Source organism: Haliaeetus leucocephalus, unplaced genomic scaffold (genome assembly GCF_000737465.1).
Source record: "Haliaeetus leucocephalus isolate CR32 unplaced genomic scaffold, Haliaeetus_leucocephalus-4.0 Scaffold1, whole genome shotgun sequence".
In the NCBI taxonomy this organism is placed as follows: domain Eukaryota; kingdom Metazoa; phylum Chordata; class Aves; order Accipitriformes; family Accipitridae; genus Haliaeetus; species Haliaeetus leucocephalus.
In genome coordinates this window covers 23,227,377-23,244,415 of record NW_010972437.1, presented here as the reverse complement: position 1 = coordinate 23,244,415, position 17,039 = coordinate 23,227,377, and the positions used below count along the sequence as shown (strand labels likewise).

Here is a 17,039-nt window from a genome sequence, read left to right as displayed (position 1 = left end):
GAGTCATTCCTTCTCTAACTCCCTTAATTTAGTCTGGGCATAGTTTCCTACCAGTGTTAATTATTTTCCAATTTTCTTCTCCATTATTCTTAAGCTCTAAATTCTGTCTTAATACCTCCACAATTCTCCTTTTGTGTTGGCTGCTCACAAATTAAAAGTCTGGTCTTAAAAATTTGAATTTAACAAAAGATCTATTTGTCTCTTCCTAGTTCTTTCTCATCAGAGTGAGCTGACATGGGTATGTAGCCCAGTGTGATCCATGAATGATTGCTGGTTGGCTTTCTGTCTTTCCATCCCTCAGCATTATTTAGAGTATGTTTGCTTTGTCTTTTACTATATAACAGACTACTAAGTCTGACTTTTAAGAGGGTAGTCATTGTAGCCTCTCCTGGTCCTTGTTTTAAACCTACACAGACCTCTGATTCCTCTACACTTGCATTCTTCATTTTAATTGCCCTAGTAATGTTCCATTGAGCCTGTTATTGCTCAGGCCTCAAGGAATGGTGTTGCATAAATATAAAAAGAACAACAGATTCACCCACCACTGTGGTTCATCTGTTGAAATTTAAATATTTTACAGCCTGCAAAATGCTGGCTCGTGCAGATGAGGGATAAGAAATCAGTCAGAGTCTCTGTGAAACCATCGTGATTGAAATGGGAAATAACAATTCTTTTCTGACTCAGAAAACTAGACATCTTTTTCTCCTCCTGTCCTTTGCATACTTCCAGTGATGCAAGAACTGGTATGCTTTTATCCCAGTATGACTTTCCCATGTTCTTTCAGTCAGTGTGTACATCGTAAATGAAGAGGTAAGCAAAGAAATTGGGAGTACTGAACAGAGACTGTGTTTGTTGAGTAAAGCCTTTATTTTTATAACAGCACAGTCAACATGAGACCTCAGAAATCCTCCTGCAGTTCCTTAAACAAATCATCTGCTTTGTTAACCTTTGTCTTCTCAGATGCTGAGTATTTCTCTTCTCTCCCACTCCATCTTCCATAGAAGTTTGGTTACTGTTGATTAATCTTATTTAGAGATTCTGATAATCTGATTAAAATCAGAGGTAAACATTCATCTTATAAATCAGTGGTACCTCAAATACTCTGCAATTCACATTATATAAAAAGCAGTTGTAAGATTACATTCCATTGCACCAAACAGTAAATATAGTTCTGTCTTTCTGTAAAATACAGTTGCAAACCTTGTTTTCTGCTATCAACACATTGTCTATTTTTAGGAAAGAAAACCATACCCCTTCCCATTCCATTCTCCTACTCAATGCTGTAAAATGCAAACAAAATGATTGGTCTTTCAGGTATAAAAATCTTTTGGCCAAACCCTCAAGTGAGGTAAATCAGCACATCCTCTTTGAAGCCAGTAGAGCTGCTCTGTTTTATGTCAGCTAAAGTTGTGATCCAGTAGATTAGTTGCTTTCTTTGGGTCTAAAGCTTCATGAAGTCTGGACTTTCTCTGCATTTAACTAACTCACAAAAGAGTTGCAAAACCTCATTCTGAGGCTTTGCAGTTACCTGCACTGAAGCACCAGCTGTAGCTAGGGATCAACTTCTTTGCCCCTTTCAGTTCATTCTTAAAACAAAATGTAATTTACTCTGCAATACGTGTTTCGCACTTGGTAGGCCAGTAGGAATTTTTGGTGTGTGAAACACGTATTGCAGCGTAAATTACACTGTAATTAACAGTGCTTTTTTTTCCTGTTCCTCCAGAGAGTGCTTCCTAGGGACACGCAGACAATAAGTCTCATCTAAGGTTCAGTGAAAATATTTGAGTAGATTCTGCCAAGAAACTAGTATTTCAAGATATTTTGAACATAAAAGCCATTCCAGGGAAAACTGATCCCACAATAGGACAGAGAGCTATTTTTAAAATTGCTTCAGGCTTTGCAGCTGGGGTTTTATTTGTTTTTGGTGGATTTTTTTATTATTATTCCTTGACATTTTAAAGATAAGTCCTGTGCATGGGCATTCTACAGAACAATACTGCAAAAGTCAACACTTCCAGACACTTCTTTATAGCATAGTTACTAAGCATAGGTTTTATCCATGTCTATCATTATTCCACAGTAATAGAGCCACTAAGATCTGTCTTTGTCTAGGGTTTTGTTGATAAAATGCCAGCACAGAGAACCTCAAGTTGCAGAAGTAAGATTGTTATTGCCAAGATTCAAAACAACAAAGATGTGAAAGACTTGAAGTAGTACTTGTGTACTGCAAAGCTCTATTTTTTCTAGCTGCCTCCACACATCTTGCCTTGCCTACATTCTGAAATTGCATAAATGTAAAAGTATTTACAAAGTTTCCAGAATTATTCTTCATTGAATTTAGCATCTAAACCATCCAGTCCTTCTTAATTTTTCTTGGCTTGTTTCTCTTTTTCCATCTTGTGATCTCCAAGGTGAGTCAGTGTTGTTAACTTCACCTTTTTAGACCCTGCAACTGAATTCAGAAGACAAAATTATGTTCTCCCTGCTCCTAAAATCATTAGCAAAACTCACTTTGATTTCACTGGGAGCAGGACTTTCCCTGAGAAGGCTACACTTTTGAACAGGGATATGATGAATCAGACACAGACTCAAGATTTGTATCCAGTGGTCTAGTTTTCAGCCATTCACTTGAATCAGAAATCATAATTAAGATCAAAAAACCTACCTTCTAAATAATTTTTCCATCTAGGTACTTCTATGTCCCACTGTTGCCATAATTTGTAAGTACTTCCCAAGGTTTTAAAAATAGAAAGAACAAAATGCTCTCCTGCTTTCTCACCCCCTTCTTTATTTTCCAAACTCTGTGAAAAATAGCTTAGTTTAGAGAGGTTTACTTTGCCTTCCTTAGTTGCTTCTCAGCCTATGTGAATAATCTGCAGAGGGAAAGATGCATTGCAGAAATGGGGCCTGCAGAAATGCTATTCTTCTTCACAGTGGTCAGGACCACATTCAGTATCCCTAGATCCCTCTCCTGGGACAGTGCTGTCTCTGTTACTTTAACCTCTCCCACTGGTGACACAATTCTTGTAGGCAAATATTTTTGCCATACAGTCATGACAGAAGCTGAGCAGTGGTGCCTCCCTATTTGATGTATGCTGTAAATTGTCTATACTTCAGCTTGCGTAGCTTCTCCTACTTTGTCAGCTTTGGATTGGTTTTAAATCCTAAAGGAAGAGTAATTGAGCTCTAGGAGAGTTACGGGAGGGATCTTCTGGTAAACCAACAGCCTGCTAACAGCCCTGTAGCAGTGGTGAATGAGAAAGTACTTGAGCAGTTTCAGAGTGTGTCTGCTTTTCTTAAAAGCTTCTGAGAAGCACGAAAAAATTCATGAGTTTCAATAGTGGCAAAAGGGCCCAGTTTGAAATGCATTGTTTGAAGACAACAGGTTGTCAGCAGTGTTGGTACCCTGCCATCATTTGATGCCAATCAGTGTGTTGGGAGGTGACGTGCAATTCTTTCTATTTATCTTTCCGTTTGTCTTTCCTTTTTTCTATTTTTCTTGCTTCCAAATGGAGGTCACACATAAGAGGAAGTAAGAATGGCAGGTCTCCAGTGTAGGACTGAGTTACGCTCTGCATTGACTTGGATCCTCTCTTGCCATTTGGACAGTTTCTCTTTGGTACTCAGATGTTCTCTAGCCTTTTGTATTGAAGGAAATTCAGGTTGTGGCTTTCAGTGCTGTCCTTATGGATTGCGTTCAATAACAGTTTCTAGTGTACATATTCTGACTTGTTGGATATGAAATGTTGAAAACATATATATGGCTTCTTGGTGGTAATGGTCTTAAGGTCAAATAAGATGTGTTCCTTCCTGCAGGGCCTTTGCTTTGCAATTCAGTTACTTTGGTCAACCCCACTAATTTCTTCTTGGCATTAAAGGCTTGATTTTCATATTAGGCTGATCCACTGTTTCATTTTCTAAAGCAACAGAAAGCAAGGGAAATCTATCTGAAAATGTGAAGGCACTAATTGCTTTTATAAAGACATACCTTATTGCTGCATCTGTGTTAATGAACCTGCTTACTGTGTGACTTCATTGCAAAGTTGCAAATGGGTGAAATTATAGTTTATTCACCCAAACAGAACGTTATCTAGAAATGTATTTCCATGCACTATTTAAAAACCAGGTCAGACAATATGTTTATGGCAAACTAACAGAAAGGCACTCCTGTGTCTGTGTTATAAACTTCAGGCCAAAGTGGACTTGAAGGTCCTCTTGTCTAGCAAGTCTTTTGAAAGGAGAACACAGCTGGGAAAACCCGCCTCTCTTTCCTTCCTCCCCCCAACGCACATCTGTTTTGTTCATGTCCAGGAAATGTTTTCAGTAGCAAAAATTATTTTTGTTTGAAAAAGAAAAATCATCCAGGAGTTTGTAGTCTATTTACAAGCTTAAACTGGGAAGGACGAAAGTGTTTTCACTAATAAAAGATATCTCCAGCCCTTAATCGGTTCAGTCTGTTTTTTTAATAGCAGTTCGGGGAGCAGTGGCAACAGTTACACAACTGCTGTCCTGGGGGAGTTAAATTTTGCTTTTGGCATCTCCTGTGTTAAGTGGAGAAGAGCCATTTGGGGCTAGAAGAATGATATATATCTGTGGGAGGGAGGGAGCAGCAGGGGTGGGGGGAGCACTTTAATGAATTCTTTAATGGGAGCCCTTTCCAGAAGGCATCTATGGTATTCCTCTGCAAAAGGAAGAATAAGTACTCAGCACCATATATGGTGACACTTTTATGTTTTTTAATATAAACATGTACAGGCTGGAGCAATCTATGTAGATGGGTTTTGCTGATTGGTTGGGCTGGCGGGAAGGGAAGGAAATGAGACCCTGCTTTTAATATCTTAACATTAGAAAACTTAAGAGCTTGGTTTTGAATAAATAAACAGTAGGCAGAGTTGGAAAGATTTTCAACTTTGCAAAATAGCCCCTTCCTCTGCCTTGATTTTCCAGCTTTTGTATTTGTTTTCCTTTAGCTTGTTTGTTTGCAGCTGTTTCATTCTGTAAATTGCTTTGATTTTTGTTCGGGGAGTATGTGGTTCCCAGTGTAGACAGCAACAGAACAGTAAAAGCTGTTTGAGATAGCTTGGCTCCAAATATAAAGGGACCTTATCCACTGTCAACCACCACAATGCTGGGCATAGGAAAGGAGGATGCCACACTGGGTTTGAGGTGCTTTAGTGCAACACACAATCACTTAGCTGTGGCAAGTTACAGTTTTGGAGGGGGAAACCTCTGCTTTTCTGATTTCAGTTAAATATTTCAGGAACCAAGTTGGAGAATGCAGCTGCCAGGTGTCTCTGATGTTGCGGGAGAGTTCAGCTTCCAGAGCAGAAATGCTCAGAGAGTGAGTATTTTTCCCAGGGACTTGCATGGGTGGGTTCTATTTTTTGCTCCGTTAATTCCCTGCCCTTACAGACCCAGGCTGGCTGCTGTTCAACCTAATCCCCAAATGTGACCCAACAAATTGTTTTCATCATACAGGCTAAGCACACTGTACCAAGCCAGAGTAGAGAAGATCTTTTTTGTTTGTGCCCTTATATGGCTCCTGAAGTCATCATTGATGCAATGAACTAATGGAGTGTGCTCCTCTAATCAACCTCCCCTTCTATAAACACATTTTGTTCCTGCTTTGAGATTGTTCCCTGACATTTTTAAACCAGCCCCTTTCCTGGCTCTCTCTTTCTTTTCTTTTTCGGATCATAGTGGGAGGGAAACAGCCAGCTCTGGAGAGCGAAGAGATGGTGGAGACCATGGTAAACTAACATTTGGTAGAACAAGTGGCTTTAGAAAGAACAGCAGTGAAACCAGAGCAGCTGAGGAAGAGCAGGAAGACGTCCGAGGCGTGCTGAAGAGGCGAGTGGAAACTCGGGAACACACAGAGGAGAGCTTGAGGCAGCAGGAAGCTGAGCAACTTGATTTCCGTGACATTTTAGGCAAGAAAGTCAGCACCAAAAGTTTTTCTGAGGAGGAACTGAAAGAAATCCCAGCCGAGCAAATGGACTTCCGCGCAAACCTGCAGCGGCAGGTCAAACCCAAGACCTTGTCAGAGGAGGAAAGGAAAGTTCATGCTCCTCAGCAGGTGGACTTCCGCTCTGTGCTGGCCAAGAAAGGCACCCCAAAAACCCCGTTGCCAGAGAAGGCGCCACCTCCTAAGCCAGCCATTACAGATTTCAGATCTGTGCTGGGCTCAAAGAAAAAGCCACCTGCAGAGAATGGCAGCGCTAGTACCCCAGCACCAAATGCCCGCACCAATTCTGAAGCTCAGAATGCGACCCCCAATTCTCAAGCCCCTGTTGCCAAACCAGCAGTGAAAAAAGAAGAGAAGAATGACAGAAACTGTGAACATGGGTGCGCAGTGGTGGATGGCGGAATAATTGTGAAAAAAGCTGAAAACAAAGTAGCAGCAAGCAAACCGCCAGCAAGCAAAGGAACAGCACCCTCCTTTACAGAGAAGCTTCAGGATGCTCAAGTAGTAGATGGTGAAAAATTGGTCTTACAATGTCGGATTTCCTCTGATCCCCCTGCAGCTGTCACCTGGACTCTAGACAGCAAAACCATCAAATCATCAAAGTCCATTGTCATCTCCCAAGAAGGTAAATTAATTGAATTACAAGCCAGCGGGATGGCACACTGTTATATCCGGCTCTTGATTAATAATATTTAGTTCATTAAAGGTAACGGAATACTTTATTTAAGTCCTGTGCCAGTAACTGTTTCCAGATGCAACTTTCTTGTTATTTCAGTGGAGTACACAAGGAACAGTATTGTTTGACATTTCTTGCAGATTCTCCTTTAACAGCTTGCAGATGTAATTTTTATAAAGTTGGACTTCTTGCATTTTTAAATGCTGTTTACATTGCTAACGCTGTTTAAGGAGCTGGTACATGACATTTATTTAAGCTGAACTTTAAGGATTAGAACATTGAAAACAGAATAATATTACTGCTGGTTTACAAATTCTGATTTAATTCTTCTGTATGTTTAATATTTCAGGCTTCTTATTGCAATAAGAAACACAGAAGCAAAGAGGGGTTGTGTTATAGAAAGAAATTACTAAATCTTCAAGTTACATAGTTAAGATCAGAGTTGAGAATTGATTTCAAGTGTATTTAATGCCCCACCACAGATGCTTCTGTTGCCTTTACAGACACTGAAATATTTGAACCCCACTGGCCTGACAATTTTTAACTAATTTCAAAACAGTACAGAGTTTGGTAAAAGTCCTCAGAGAGAACACTTACTGTTGTCAGATTGAGTCATTTCTTTATATTCCACATTCTGGATAATCAAACCCTACTAGACTGGTTTTTTTTATGAATGTTAATATTGTATCTAGACAAAATATATTTTCCTTGGGACAAAAATAGGGAGGATAATTGATAATACAAAAAAAACTTCTTTACTTCTTATTTGTTTCATAAAACACTAAGGGAATTATATAGAGAATGACACTCTCCTGCATGTTGTAGTAAAAAAGTTCATGTTCACAAGAAGAATTATAACTTGACACAGGGGTCTGCAGTCTTAATTGTGAATCTTTCTTCATTTAATCCAGACTATTTTCAGTATTATTAAATGAGAACTAAATGAATACGCACAATGGTTCACCACAACCGGTCAATCTTTGTGCCGTGTTCCAAGCACTGAAACGGGAGGATTCATTTCAAATAGATGCAGTCAGAAACAAGGTTGACTTCAGATGGGGGCTGGGGGGTGGGGGGAAGGTACCCAAGTACTACATTAAGGGGATACCAAAGTAAGTAGATGGAGAGAGGGAAATGGTTGCAGGTGCATTATGTCTAGCATGTGTCTGAAGTAGCATAAAAAATTTATGAGCACATGATGATTTTCACCAGAAGGGACTGTATAGAATAGGGTTAACTGTCACGTACATGAGAAAAAGTTGACTGGTGGTAATGCCATCCTTGTAAAAAGGACTGATGGGATCAGGAAGGTGGGAGACTGCAATTTAATCAGCCTTACACTGGAAGCAGTATTTCAAGGGTTTTCTTGGAGTTGCTCAGAGTGAAAAGAAATTATGCATCCCAAAGTTTCATGTCTCCTATCAAAGTACATCAGATAAACAGGACCTCTGTATCAAAGCTTCTGAGCTATGGTGGAGCCTCCTAAAGTCCCAAAGCTTTAGTGTTGTGGTGCTGCAGAAAGCTGTTTTCTTGACTGAAATAAACTGAGTAATTGACTGTTACAACCCCCCAACTCCTGTTCACTTTATAAATGGTACTGTGGAGCTGAAAATCCAGTGTAGTTGTGTTTACAGTGAAGTGATCCGCATGTACAAAAATGCTCTACCACCTGCCTGAGCAGGGCATGTGACTTATCCCATCCAGTTTGTCTGGGCTAGGCGACACTGTTGGTCATAACACCCCAGAGCTGGCATTTTGTCAGAATGTCACACTTTAGCAGTGCTTTCCACTGAGGTAAGGAGCAAAGGTCACCATTGGATAAGGAATCCTCTGTTTCAGGACAGCTTCTTGCAGGGAGTGAAGAAACTGTCCTTATGTTTGAGTTGTACCTGCATTATTACACTAGTATCATGCTTAGGTAGTCAGTATTATCGGTACTTCAAAGTCTTGCTTTCTTTTGCATGTATTTGCAGAGGATCTTAGAAAGAAATATTACACAGGGAAGTAAATGCTACAGTTTTCTCCTTTAATGGAAAGAAATGGAATGAGGATTAGAACTACTTTTTTTTTTTAAACCCTATTACATACCCTCTGTTACACTGAAGAGATGCATTGCATGATGGTCAATTTAGGTTTTTTCCTGACAGTACCTGCTAGCTTTGGCACTTGGAGAAGAATGTGTTGCTGCTCCCCTACTGTGAGATGCTTTCATGCCAACTGTTAAGTAATTAACTAGGTATGCATGATACTTACTTTAAGTAAGTTTCAGTTTTCTTAGAGATTGATTTTTCTCTTTTCCCCTAGTTAGGAACCCATAAATAGTTGAAGGAACCAAGGGAGGAGAAGGAATAATTAGAGCTACAGACTAGAATTGAGAAATAACAACTTCAGGATGAGTATCAGTACAATAGAGAAACTGTATGGAATAGCATCACAGAATGTGTTTGGAGCAGCTTTAAACGGAGAGCACAACAATAAAACTGGATGCAGTACTCAGCAGCCTGATGCTAAAATTCTAGATTCCACCTTTTGCCCCAAACACTGAAAAGGTAGCTTCATCACACCCACAGGTGTCATGTCCTTCAGCAGCAGTACCTTTGGCCAACCTTGGAGCAGCATTTAATGGGCTCTGGAGATAATCCCCTAGAGTCATCCTCAGCTGAAAGAAGGTTGAGTCTGTGGAGAAGGAGCAGAATTCAGAGCAAATGGACCTAGCTCACATTAATGGGCTTAGATCTTGCAAAGCCATTTTTTATTTCTGCAGCATGACCTTGCTCCTCTTGTGTTCAGCAACAAAATCCACTATGAAAGTGGATAGACTTGGTCTATTCTTACCTATTTCACCAACTGGTTTTGTGCTGCCGTGATGTTTGGTGGTGACCACTGGTTCTCACCTACCAAAAATTTTCTGGAGGTATCTCACAGAAGAATAACTTACTTGTTCTTAGTGAGTTGGACACTGGAAAATCCTCTATCTAGAGTGAGACATGTCTATCTGCTTCTTATCATACAAGTCCATCTTAGTTAGTATGGGCCACTGGCCCACAAGCTGTTCAATAAGTAAGTAACACATGAACCTGCAGAATGCCATGTATTTGTCATTTGGAAATTAAATTAACCCTCTCTGTCATTACCAGAAAGCAAAAAGAGATAGCAGTTTGCTGATCTCCTGGTGCTAAACATGTTGTGAAGGTAAATACCTAAGATCTGGTTTCAGGACCATGCCTGCCTGAGAAAACAGGTGGCATATTTGCCCAGGAAGGGCAGACTTGAAAGTATACTTGTGTGTAACAAGTTCACAGGATAGACAAACTAACTAGTCTCTTTGTGTAGTCACTCACTGAAAGTAACTTTCCTTGGCATATTTGTCCCAGCTGATAGTAACACCCTTTACCTGTTAGAAACAACTCTATTCACACATCTCCTCTGTGTTTGAAGAGGCTAACACTACATTGCCCGTCCAAGGCAGTTTAGCCATTAGCATGCAAGAGAAGGGGGGACGTTAGGCCCACTTCTGTACCATCGGAGAAGCCTGAGTTCAAACACCAGGATCAGAATAATCACTGATTGGTAAGGTCTTTGGCAAAGGAAAAATAAATCCTGCTCCAAAAAAGACCTTCATCTTCAGGAATATTTATGCTGTATATGTGCTGTATTCTAATACTTAATCTAGGGCTTGCAACATATTCTATTATTCCATAGTTAGGTTTACGTTAGCAATTAGAAATCAGAATCTGGGCAGCATTATACTGAATGTCACAATCACAACATATCTAAGATCAATCTCATTCCTTCCATTTTACATGTCAACTATTACTGCTTTGTTTCCCTTTGGAATCATGAACACCAATACTTGTTTCTCCATTTCTTTTAATAATTCCCCAAATAGTATTCTGTCAGTTGATTGGCATGTGCGATTTGTTGCTTAAAGTATCATTTTTATGATAAAGTGAGCTCTTACACCATTTTTCTTTTACAAACATGTCTGACCTGGTAGGAGTTTATTAATGGTTTGACTTTATATTTTTCTTCTTTTAAATACTTGTTACATTCCTGGGATAAATATTAATGGGGTTTTTGCCTGTGAAATCTCAAAATAAATGGTAACTGTAACAAACAAACAAGAGAGCTTAGTCATAAATTAGAGCATTATGCATTTATACGGGCAGGTTAGATGGTGTATGGTTAAGAGGCAGTTGATTTTAATATAAGAGAGTTCTTCGTTTGAAATTATGGGAAGCTTTTTGTTTGGAAAAAAGTATTTAAGAAGGCTCTAGCAGGCATTACAGTGGAGTTAGACATATAAGGACTGAGTAGAACAAGCTTCCTCACACGGTGAACACTTTAGAGCAGGAGCCATTTTGTTTTACATTTGTATAGTACTTGGCACAGCACTGCCCTGTGCTAGTGTCCTGCTATGTGACTCACTCTTGGATAGAAAATCCAGATAGAAAATTTTTGCATGGTTACAAAAGTTGTTCTAGAAGACGACACTGAAAGGGATTTGGAAGCTGGCATCCTTACTAGACTGGAGACTTGAGATGCACAGTGAATATAAGTCAAAACTGGCAAACTTGCCATTTTTTAAAACAGCTTGCTGTGCTTTTTTTGGCTAGATTTAGTACCATGTGACTACATAGATTGAAGAGGAACTACTTAATACAGCCTCAGGTAGCAGTGATGGTGTAGCTTAGAAAATGCCCAGAGTTTGTATTGCTTTTTGTAAGACAGCTTTTTTTCTTCCTAGGTTTCTTGGCAACATAAAGAATTGGTAATCTTGTTAGCAATAATGCCTTAACAACTTTCTTGTGACTTAACGTAACTCCTAAATCTTCCTGTCAGCTGTGCAAGTCTGTGCCTGTCAGTCTAACTAGGATTTGCCATGACTTTTTAAATTTCTTTTTCAATTAACTTCGAGCAAGAGTTTGGTGTGTAATGAACACAATTCTGTGTACTGCTGAAAGCAGATGGATTCTGCAGCTTAAAAATAGCTTCTTCAGAAAGTTTAAGGCTAGGGAGATCATCTGAGCATCAGTTCTGACACAACTCCATGTTTGTCACATGCCATAAAATTTCCCTCTGTACTGCCATTTTTGTCTGAATCGTCCTTCTTCCAGAAATGCATGTAGTGTAGGTTTAAATATAGCGAAAGAGAGACCTTTGCTATAATCACTGGTAGTTTATTGCAATGTCTAACTTTTCTTATAAGTGTTTTGTTTTTAAATCAAGAAACAAGGCAATGTTTTATTTCTAATTTGAATTTATCTGGTTTTTTCTTCCATACACTTGTTTCCTTTCTCTGCTAAGCTAAAGAGCCCATTTGTACTTGACAGAGGAGCTTTGACTGTAATCAAGATACCTCTCTCTCTCTCTTTTTTTCGAAACTTGACAAGTCAAGCCATTACTAACTTTCTCTCCATAATGCATTTTATCCAGCCCTTGGAGGCTTGGGGTTGTTTTGGTTTGGTTTTCTTTTTAGTACCTCCTCTTCGGTTGCTATTTTTTGGTTTATTATCCTATTTAGAAAATAGGCAGCAGAACCGTATGTCGGTATCAGCATCAGGGAGATGGAGGTCACCTTCCTATTGCTGTGCTTACTGGAGGTCATTGGTCCTCTTTCTACCTCACAACAGTGGAGCTCATGTTTGTTACTTCTATATTAAACCTTTAAACCTTCTGAAAATAGAGCATCCCTTGCTGTCCATGGATGCTTGTCATTTCACTATCTTAAGCCCCATTTTCTTTGAGTGAGGTAAGACTCAGCTTAACAAGTAAATGAGATTGTTTATGAGGACTGCCCTGTTTTCTCTCTCTTTCTGTCTTTTCCAACATTCTTTCTATCACCTGTAAGTTTATCAACATTAATTTACGACTACTTCTACATCACAGATTAAAATACTGAATAAATTTGTTCCTAATCTGATCACAGAGAAAATCCACCAGAAACATACCAAGTGATGATTTCCTATTGTCAGCTTTTTCATGAGATCTTTATTTTGGCAGCTCTAACTCTTCCTAAATGAATGTCATTAATATAGTAATATAGCATTAATTACCAGTAGAATAATGTGAGATAACACAAATATTTCAGTAAAGACTAAAAAAATTACCTTTACACAGATACATTTGCCAGTTAAATGTGTAATCTCATGAATAATGAAAGTAGGTTTCTTACATTGTTTTTCTTAAAACTCTATCAATTAGTAATAATTAAATTTTGCATTTTTTTCTTCTCTGAAACTCATGTGAGTTTTTTAACTACTTTGCCTGTTGTCATTGTAACTGTAGTCAATATTTTCCAGGTGAACCCACTTGCCATTTTTAAACATGACTATGACACTAGCACATATTTGTGCTTTCCCAGACAATTTGTGATTTATTAGAAAATTAACACTATGGGCCAATGAGTTCCTTAACAAATTTGTTATGGCTCCCAGACACAATTTCTCATGGCCTAGTATTTATTGATATTGCCTAAATACTCCATAGTACTTCTTTATCCCATGGGATACAAATGAGAAAGACATAAACTTCAGTCTGCATCATGGATAGGAGTCAGGAGGTTGGCCAGCTAGATGCCAGTGTGGGGAATTAGACTCAGGAGCTTTTTTTTGTTGGTTTGTGTATTTTTTTTATATCTGACATTGATTTTCTGTGGAGTTTCATGGAAAGAATGCAGAAACCTAGAGATATTTTAAACTGGCTTGCACTATTTTTGAGTAAGTCAGAAAATCCTTTAATAGCTCAAAATGCAAGGGAAAGGCTTTGTGTATCTAAACCAGAGCCTCCAGTAAACTGTCAGCTTCTGTGGCTGTTAAGGTCTTTTCTAGAGCTGCACCAGTTCCAATGTCTAAGTGGAAGATCCCAGTATTCATGCTTACTCCAGTGTGCACTTTATGACAGTGTTTTGAAGACTGTCCATGGGCTGGTTCCTAAAAAAAAGTAGAGGGATGGGGGGAGAAAATGGATAGCAAATTCTTTTAGTTGACTGGGATTAGGCAGGTACCAGGATTCAGAATACCCAACTGGAGTAACCAGTCTGGGCTTTCTTGCAGTTATGAGAAAATAAGCTTTTTTCAGGTCATGAAGGGGTTTTGCAGAGGAAATACCAAATACTTCGTTGAAAGACATTTGGCCTTCTAGCCCCGGGAATTGACTGTAGCTCTAGATCACAGAACATAAGCCTATTGGGGAGTTTCCTGTCCTTATGAAATCTCATCAAGTTTTGCCTGTTTGGAGGGGTTTTCTCCTGGTTTTGTAAGAAAATGAGGTTTCTACAGCCATGTGCTTTCTCAGCCTCCCCTTATACTCCTGACCCAGCCTGGCTAATACTTTTTTGAACCATTGGCCAATTTCATGCGAAGTCCTAGTACTCCACAGTTTCATGGAAACTAGTGGCTAAATAAAGGAGCATGACCCAAATTATCTCATTTCCCCTTCACTCCTCCACCGAGGGCAGAATACCACCATTGCATCTGGTGGTAGCAACAAGGCCAGCAATCCCCATGTACTTTGTATGTGCTATTCCAGTGTAGCTGCTGGGGAGTATGAAGAAGTGGAGGGAAATAGGATACAGATTATTGCTGCAAGGGGGTGGAAGTCAGGAGAAAAAGGATGTAGCCCTTGAAAAAACATATTTCCTTCATCCTCCTTCTCACAAAATAACTTCATTAAAATTCAACACATATAAATATTCTTTTGGAAGGAGTAAGATTGACATTATTTCATGAGAACTCTGCTGGATTCTAAAACAAACATTCAGAGCACTGAATATACATGGCAAGTCAAGGATCATCATGAGAAAACCCTAGGATTTGCTGCTAGATTTTAGTATAACTGTGGGGAATGACTTATTGTTAGGGTGGGGTGTTCTGTTTGTATATGCTGCATAAGGAAGTGTTTCTCATAAGGTGTTAACTTACATTGCTGCAGTATGCTGTATGGACAACACTGCAACAGTATGAGTGGTGAGGAATGACTGTATGTCACATTAGTCTTTAATGAGCTGAGGAAGGGCTTTTGAGCAGGTAGAAAACTCCAGCAGAAACTAAGTAAATGCTGCTTTGTTCCAGTCCCTTAATGATCCAGTTATCCTTACAAGCCAGACTCCTTCCCTGCAGTAAGGTGGCCAGAGATCTCCTCCATATGTATGTGTCTTTGTTCTGCAGTTTATATTCTTTTGCAACAGTATTTTTAGGTTCTAATGTGTGATCTTTTCTCATCATGTTACATAGATTTATACAAATTCTTAGACTGGAAGTTATCTTTGGCTTGCTCTCCAATTGTCTCTTTAAACAGTAGAGACATGTGAATTTATATTTGCTAGATGCCTGCAAGAATACTTCTCTAGTGTCCCTCCTCCATTTGGAATGGAACTGCAGCTCGTGACATTTTTGGCTCAGCCTGACTCATGGAGAAAAGTTGCCTGAGGGAAGGCACGTGGCTTTTCTTTTCACCCTGTGGCTGGCTGAGCACAGCACATGCAAGTCAGGGGTCAGTGGTCCTCTTCTGAGATAGTTTTTGCATCCTTTCTCAGGGGGAAAATAGTCATTATTTAGAGCTTCTTGGTTTTGTAGAGGATGAGGAGGAGGGAAAAATTCATTTTCTTCTAACCCTTGCATGTGTCTGGCAAACCAAATTTGTTGGGAACCATTTGAATGTTTTTTATAAGATTTGTCTTGAATAATAACATCTAGTTTTACAATGAGGGAAAATCTGAACACCAAAATCATAAGTGCCATGTCAGAACTGAGGTCTAGTCTCCAGGGAGAGCCAGTAAACTCCCAAAGTTCTTCTGATAGAGGAATGTTCTTTTCAAGGACCTTTCGAGGTCGTTTTCGAGGACCAGTGTGTCGCCTGCACCTGTGCCATCTCCCACATCACAAAGGATATATTTGATGGGGAGCCTGGGATCAGGCACTGTAGAAGGCAGAAAGCAGCCTCCAGTTAACATAGAGACAAAGGTGGCAAATAGCAAGAGGTGCTGGGAAATTTCCTTACGTCTCAGGACACAGGGGAAATGTCTAAACAAGATCATCTATCTAATCTTGCTGTTAATTGGGAGAGACTGTGAGAAAGGTAAGTGGAGAAAGGGGGGAAGGTATTAGTGTGGCTGAAATAAGTGGAGGCTGGAGGCATTCTGGATAAGCTAACAGCAATAGGTGGAAGTGCACAATGTCTTGGGCTGTGTTTAGGGGACAGGCCAGGCTTTCCAGTGAGGAAGGAGAAAGCAAGCCCACACTTCACCCTCACTTAATGAGGGATATTTGGAAGGGGAAAGTCTGGAGTGTTTTAATTGGGGTTCTCCCTGGGGAGCAAAGTACTTTGTTGTTCCAAGCAATGCAGGTGAACATAAGGGACGGGGTAAACAACAATTCTCCTTCCTCATACCCCAACTACTGGGAACAACTTCTGTTTTGGTTCACAGAGTTTTACATTTTAAGAGGAAATGTATTTCCCTTGGGTCATACCAAGTTTCCCTTGGTAACTACAGAGCTTATGTCTCATCCTGTTTCTGCAAATCCAATGAAGTAAAATTTTGCTTTATTTGTTTGAAAATAAATGGATTTGCTGCAGTGACAAATTTGATTGCCACTGATATATTGGACTTTCTAATGGGTGTTTTACAGTACCAGACACTCGTTCTTTAAGTAATTCAAGCAAAAAGAAAAATTGTCTCAGTGCCATTTTTAAACTTGTGCACTAAGCTAAAGTTCTACTTTCACACGTGGATGCTCATAGGAGTGATACAGATAAGGCTGAATCAAAATACTGCAGATGGCCGCTTGACAGAAGCCCTCTCATTTACAGTCCTACACTACTAGCACTTTTGGGAAAAGATCATCTGAGTGAGGACTCCTTATCCCTGCTATAAGACAAAGAACAGCAGCAGAGATTCTGCTCTGTGTCTTCTCTACCCTCATCCATTAACAACTTTAGGGCTGTAGGGACAGTTTTGAGTATCCTAGGGAACAGCAGTAAGATTCAATTTACCTATCAATGTGTTTTTATTTTATTTAGCATTAATAAGGTTCCAATTTGGATGTTGAATTTTTAAGGACAAAACATCTTTTTCTAGCAGTGAAGATCACCTGTAGTAAAGGATTGGATCATTTGATGCATTCTGTTCCTAAATAGCACTAAGTTTTTTATGAACTGCAATATAACATCCATTTGATCTCTCCTTCCTTTGTATTAGGGACACTGTGTTCACTTACCATTGAGAAGACCATGCCTGAAGATGGGGGCGAGTACAAATGCATAGCTGAGAATGCAGCAGGAAAAGCTGAATGTGCTTGCAAAGTGCTGGTAGAAGGTAAGTTCTTTGCTGGCTATGGGAAAACCCTTCCTTAGAACTTCCTCCTTCCCCCCTTCATTTCCCAATAGCAGCCTTTATGA

The 17,039-nt window shown here is 39.5% G+C and overlaps 1 protein-coding gene across 1 annotated transcript in view; it reads left to right on the top strand.

Annotated features, from left to right (window-relative positions):
- MYLK (myosin light chain kinase) overlaps nt 1-17,039 on the top strand; it is a 222,201-nt gene that overhangs the window by 140,586 nt on the left and 64,576 nt on the right. Inside the window, exons 15-17 of the mRNA XM_010568853.1 lie at nt 5,261-5,341; nt 5,701-6,590; nt 16,840-16,956. Coding sequence (XP_010567155.1) covers nt 5,261-5,341; nt 5,701-6,590; nt 16,840-16,956 — 1,088 coding nt within the window. The remainder of the gene's footprint in view (nt 1-5,260; nt 5,342-5,700; nt 6,591-16,839; nt 16,957-17,039) is intronic.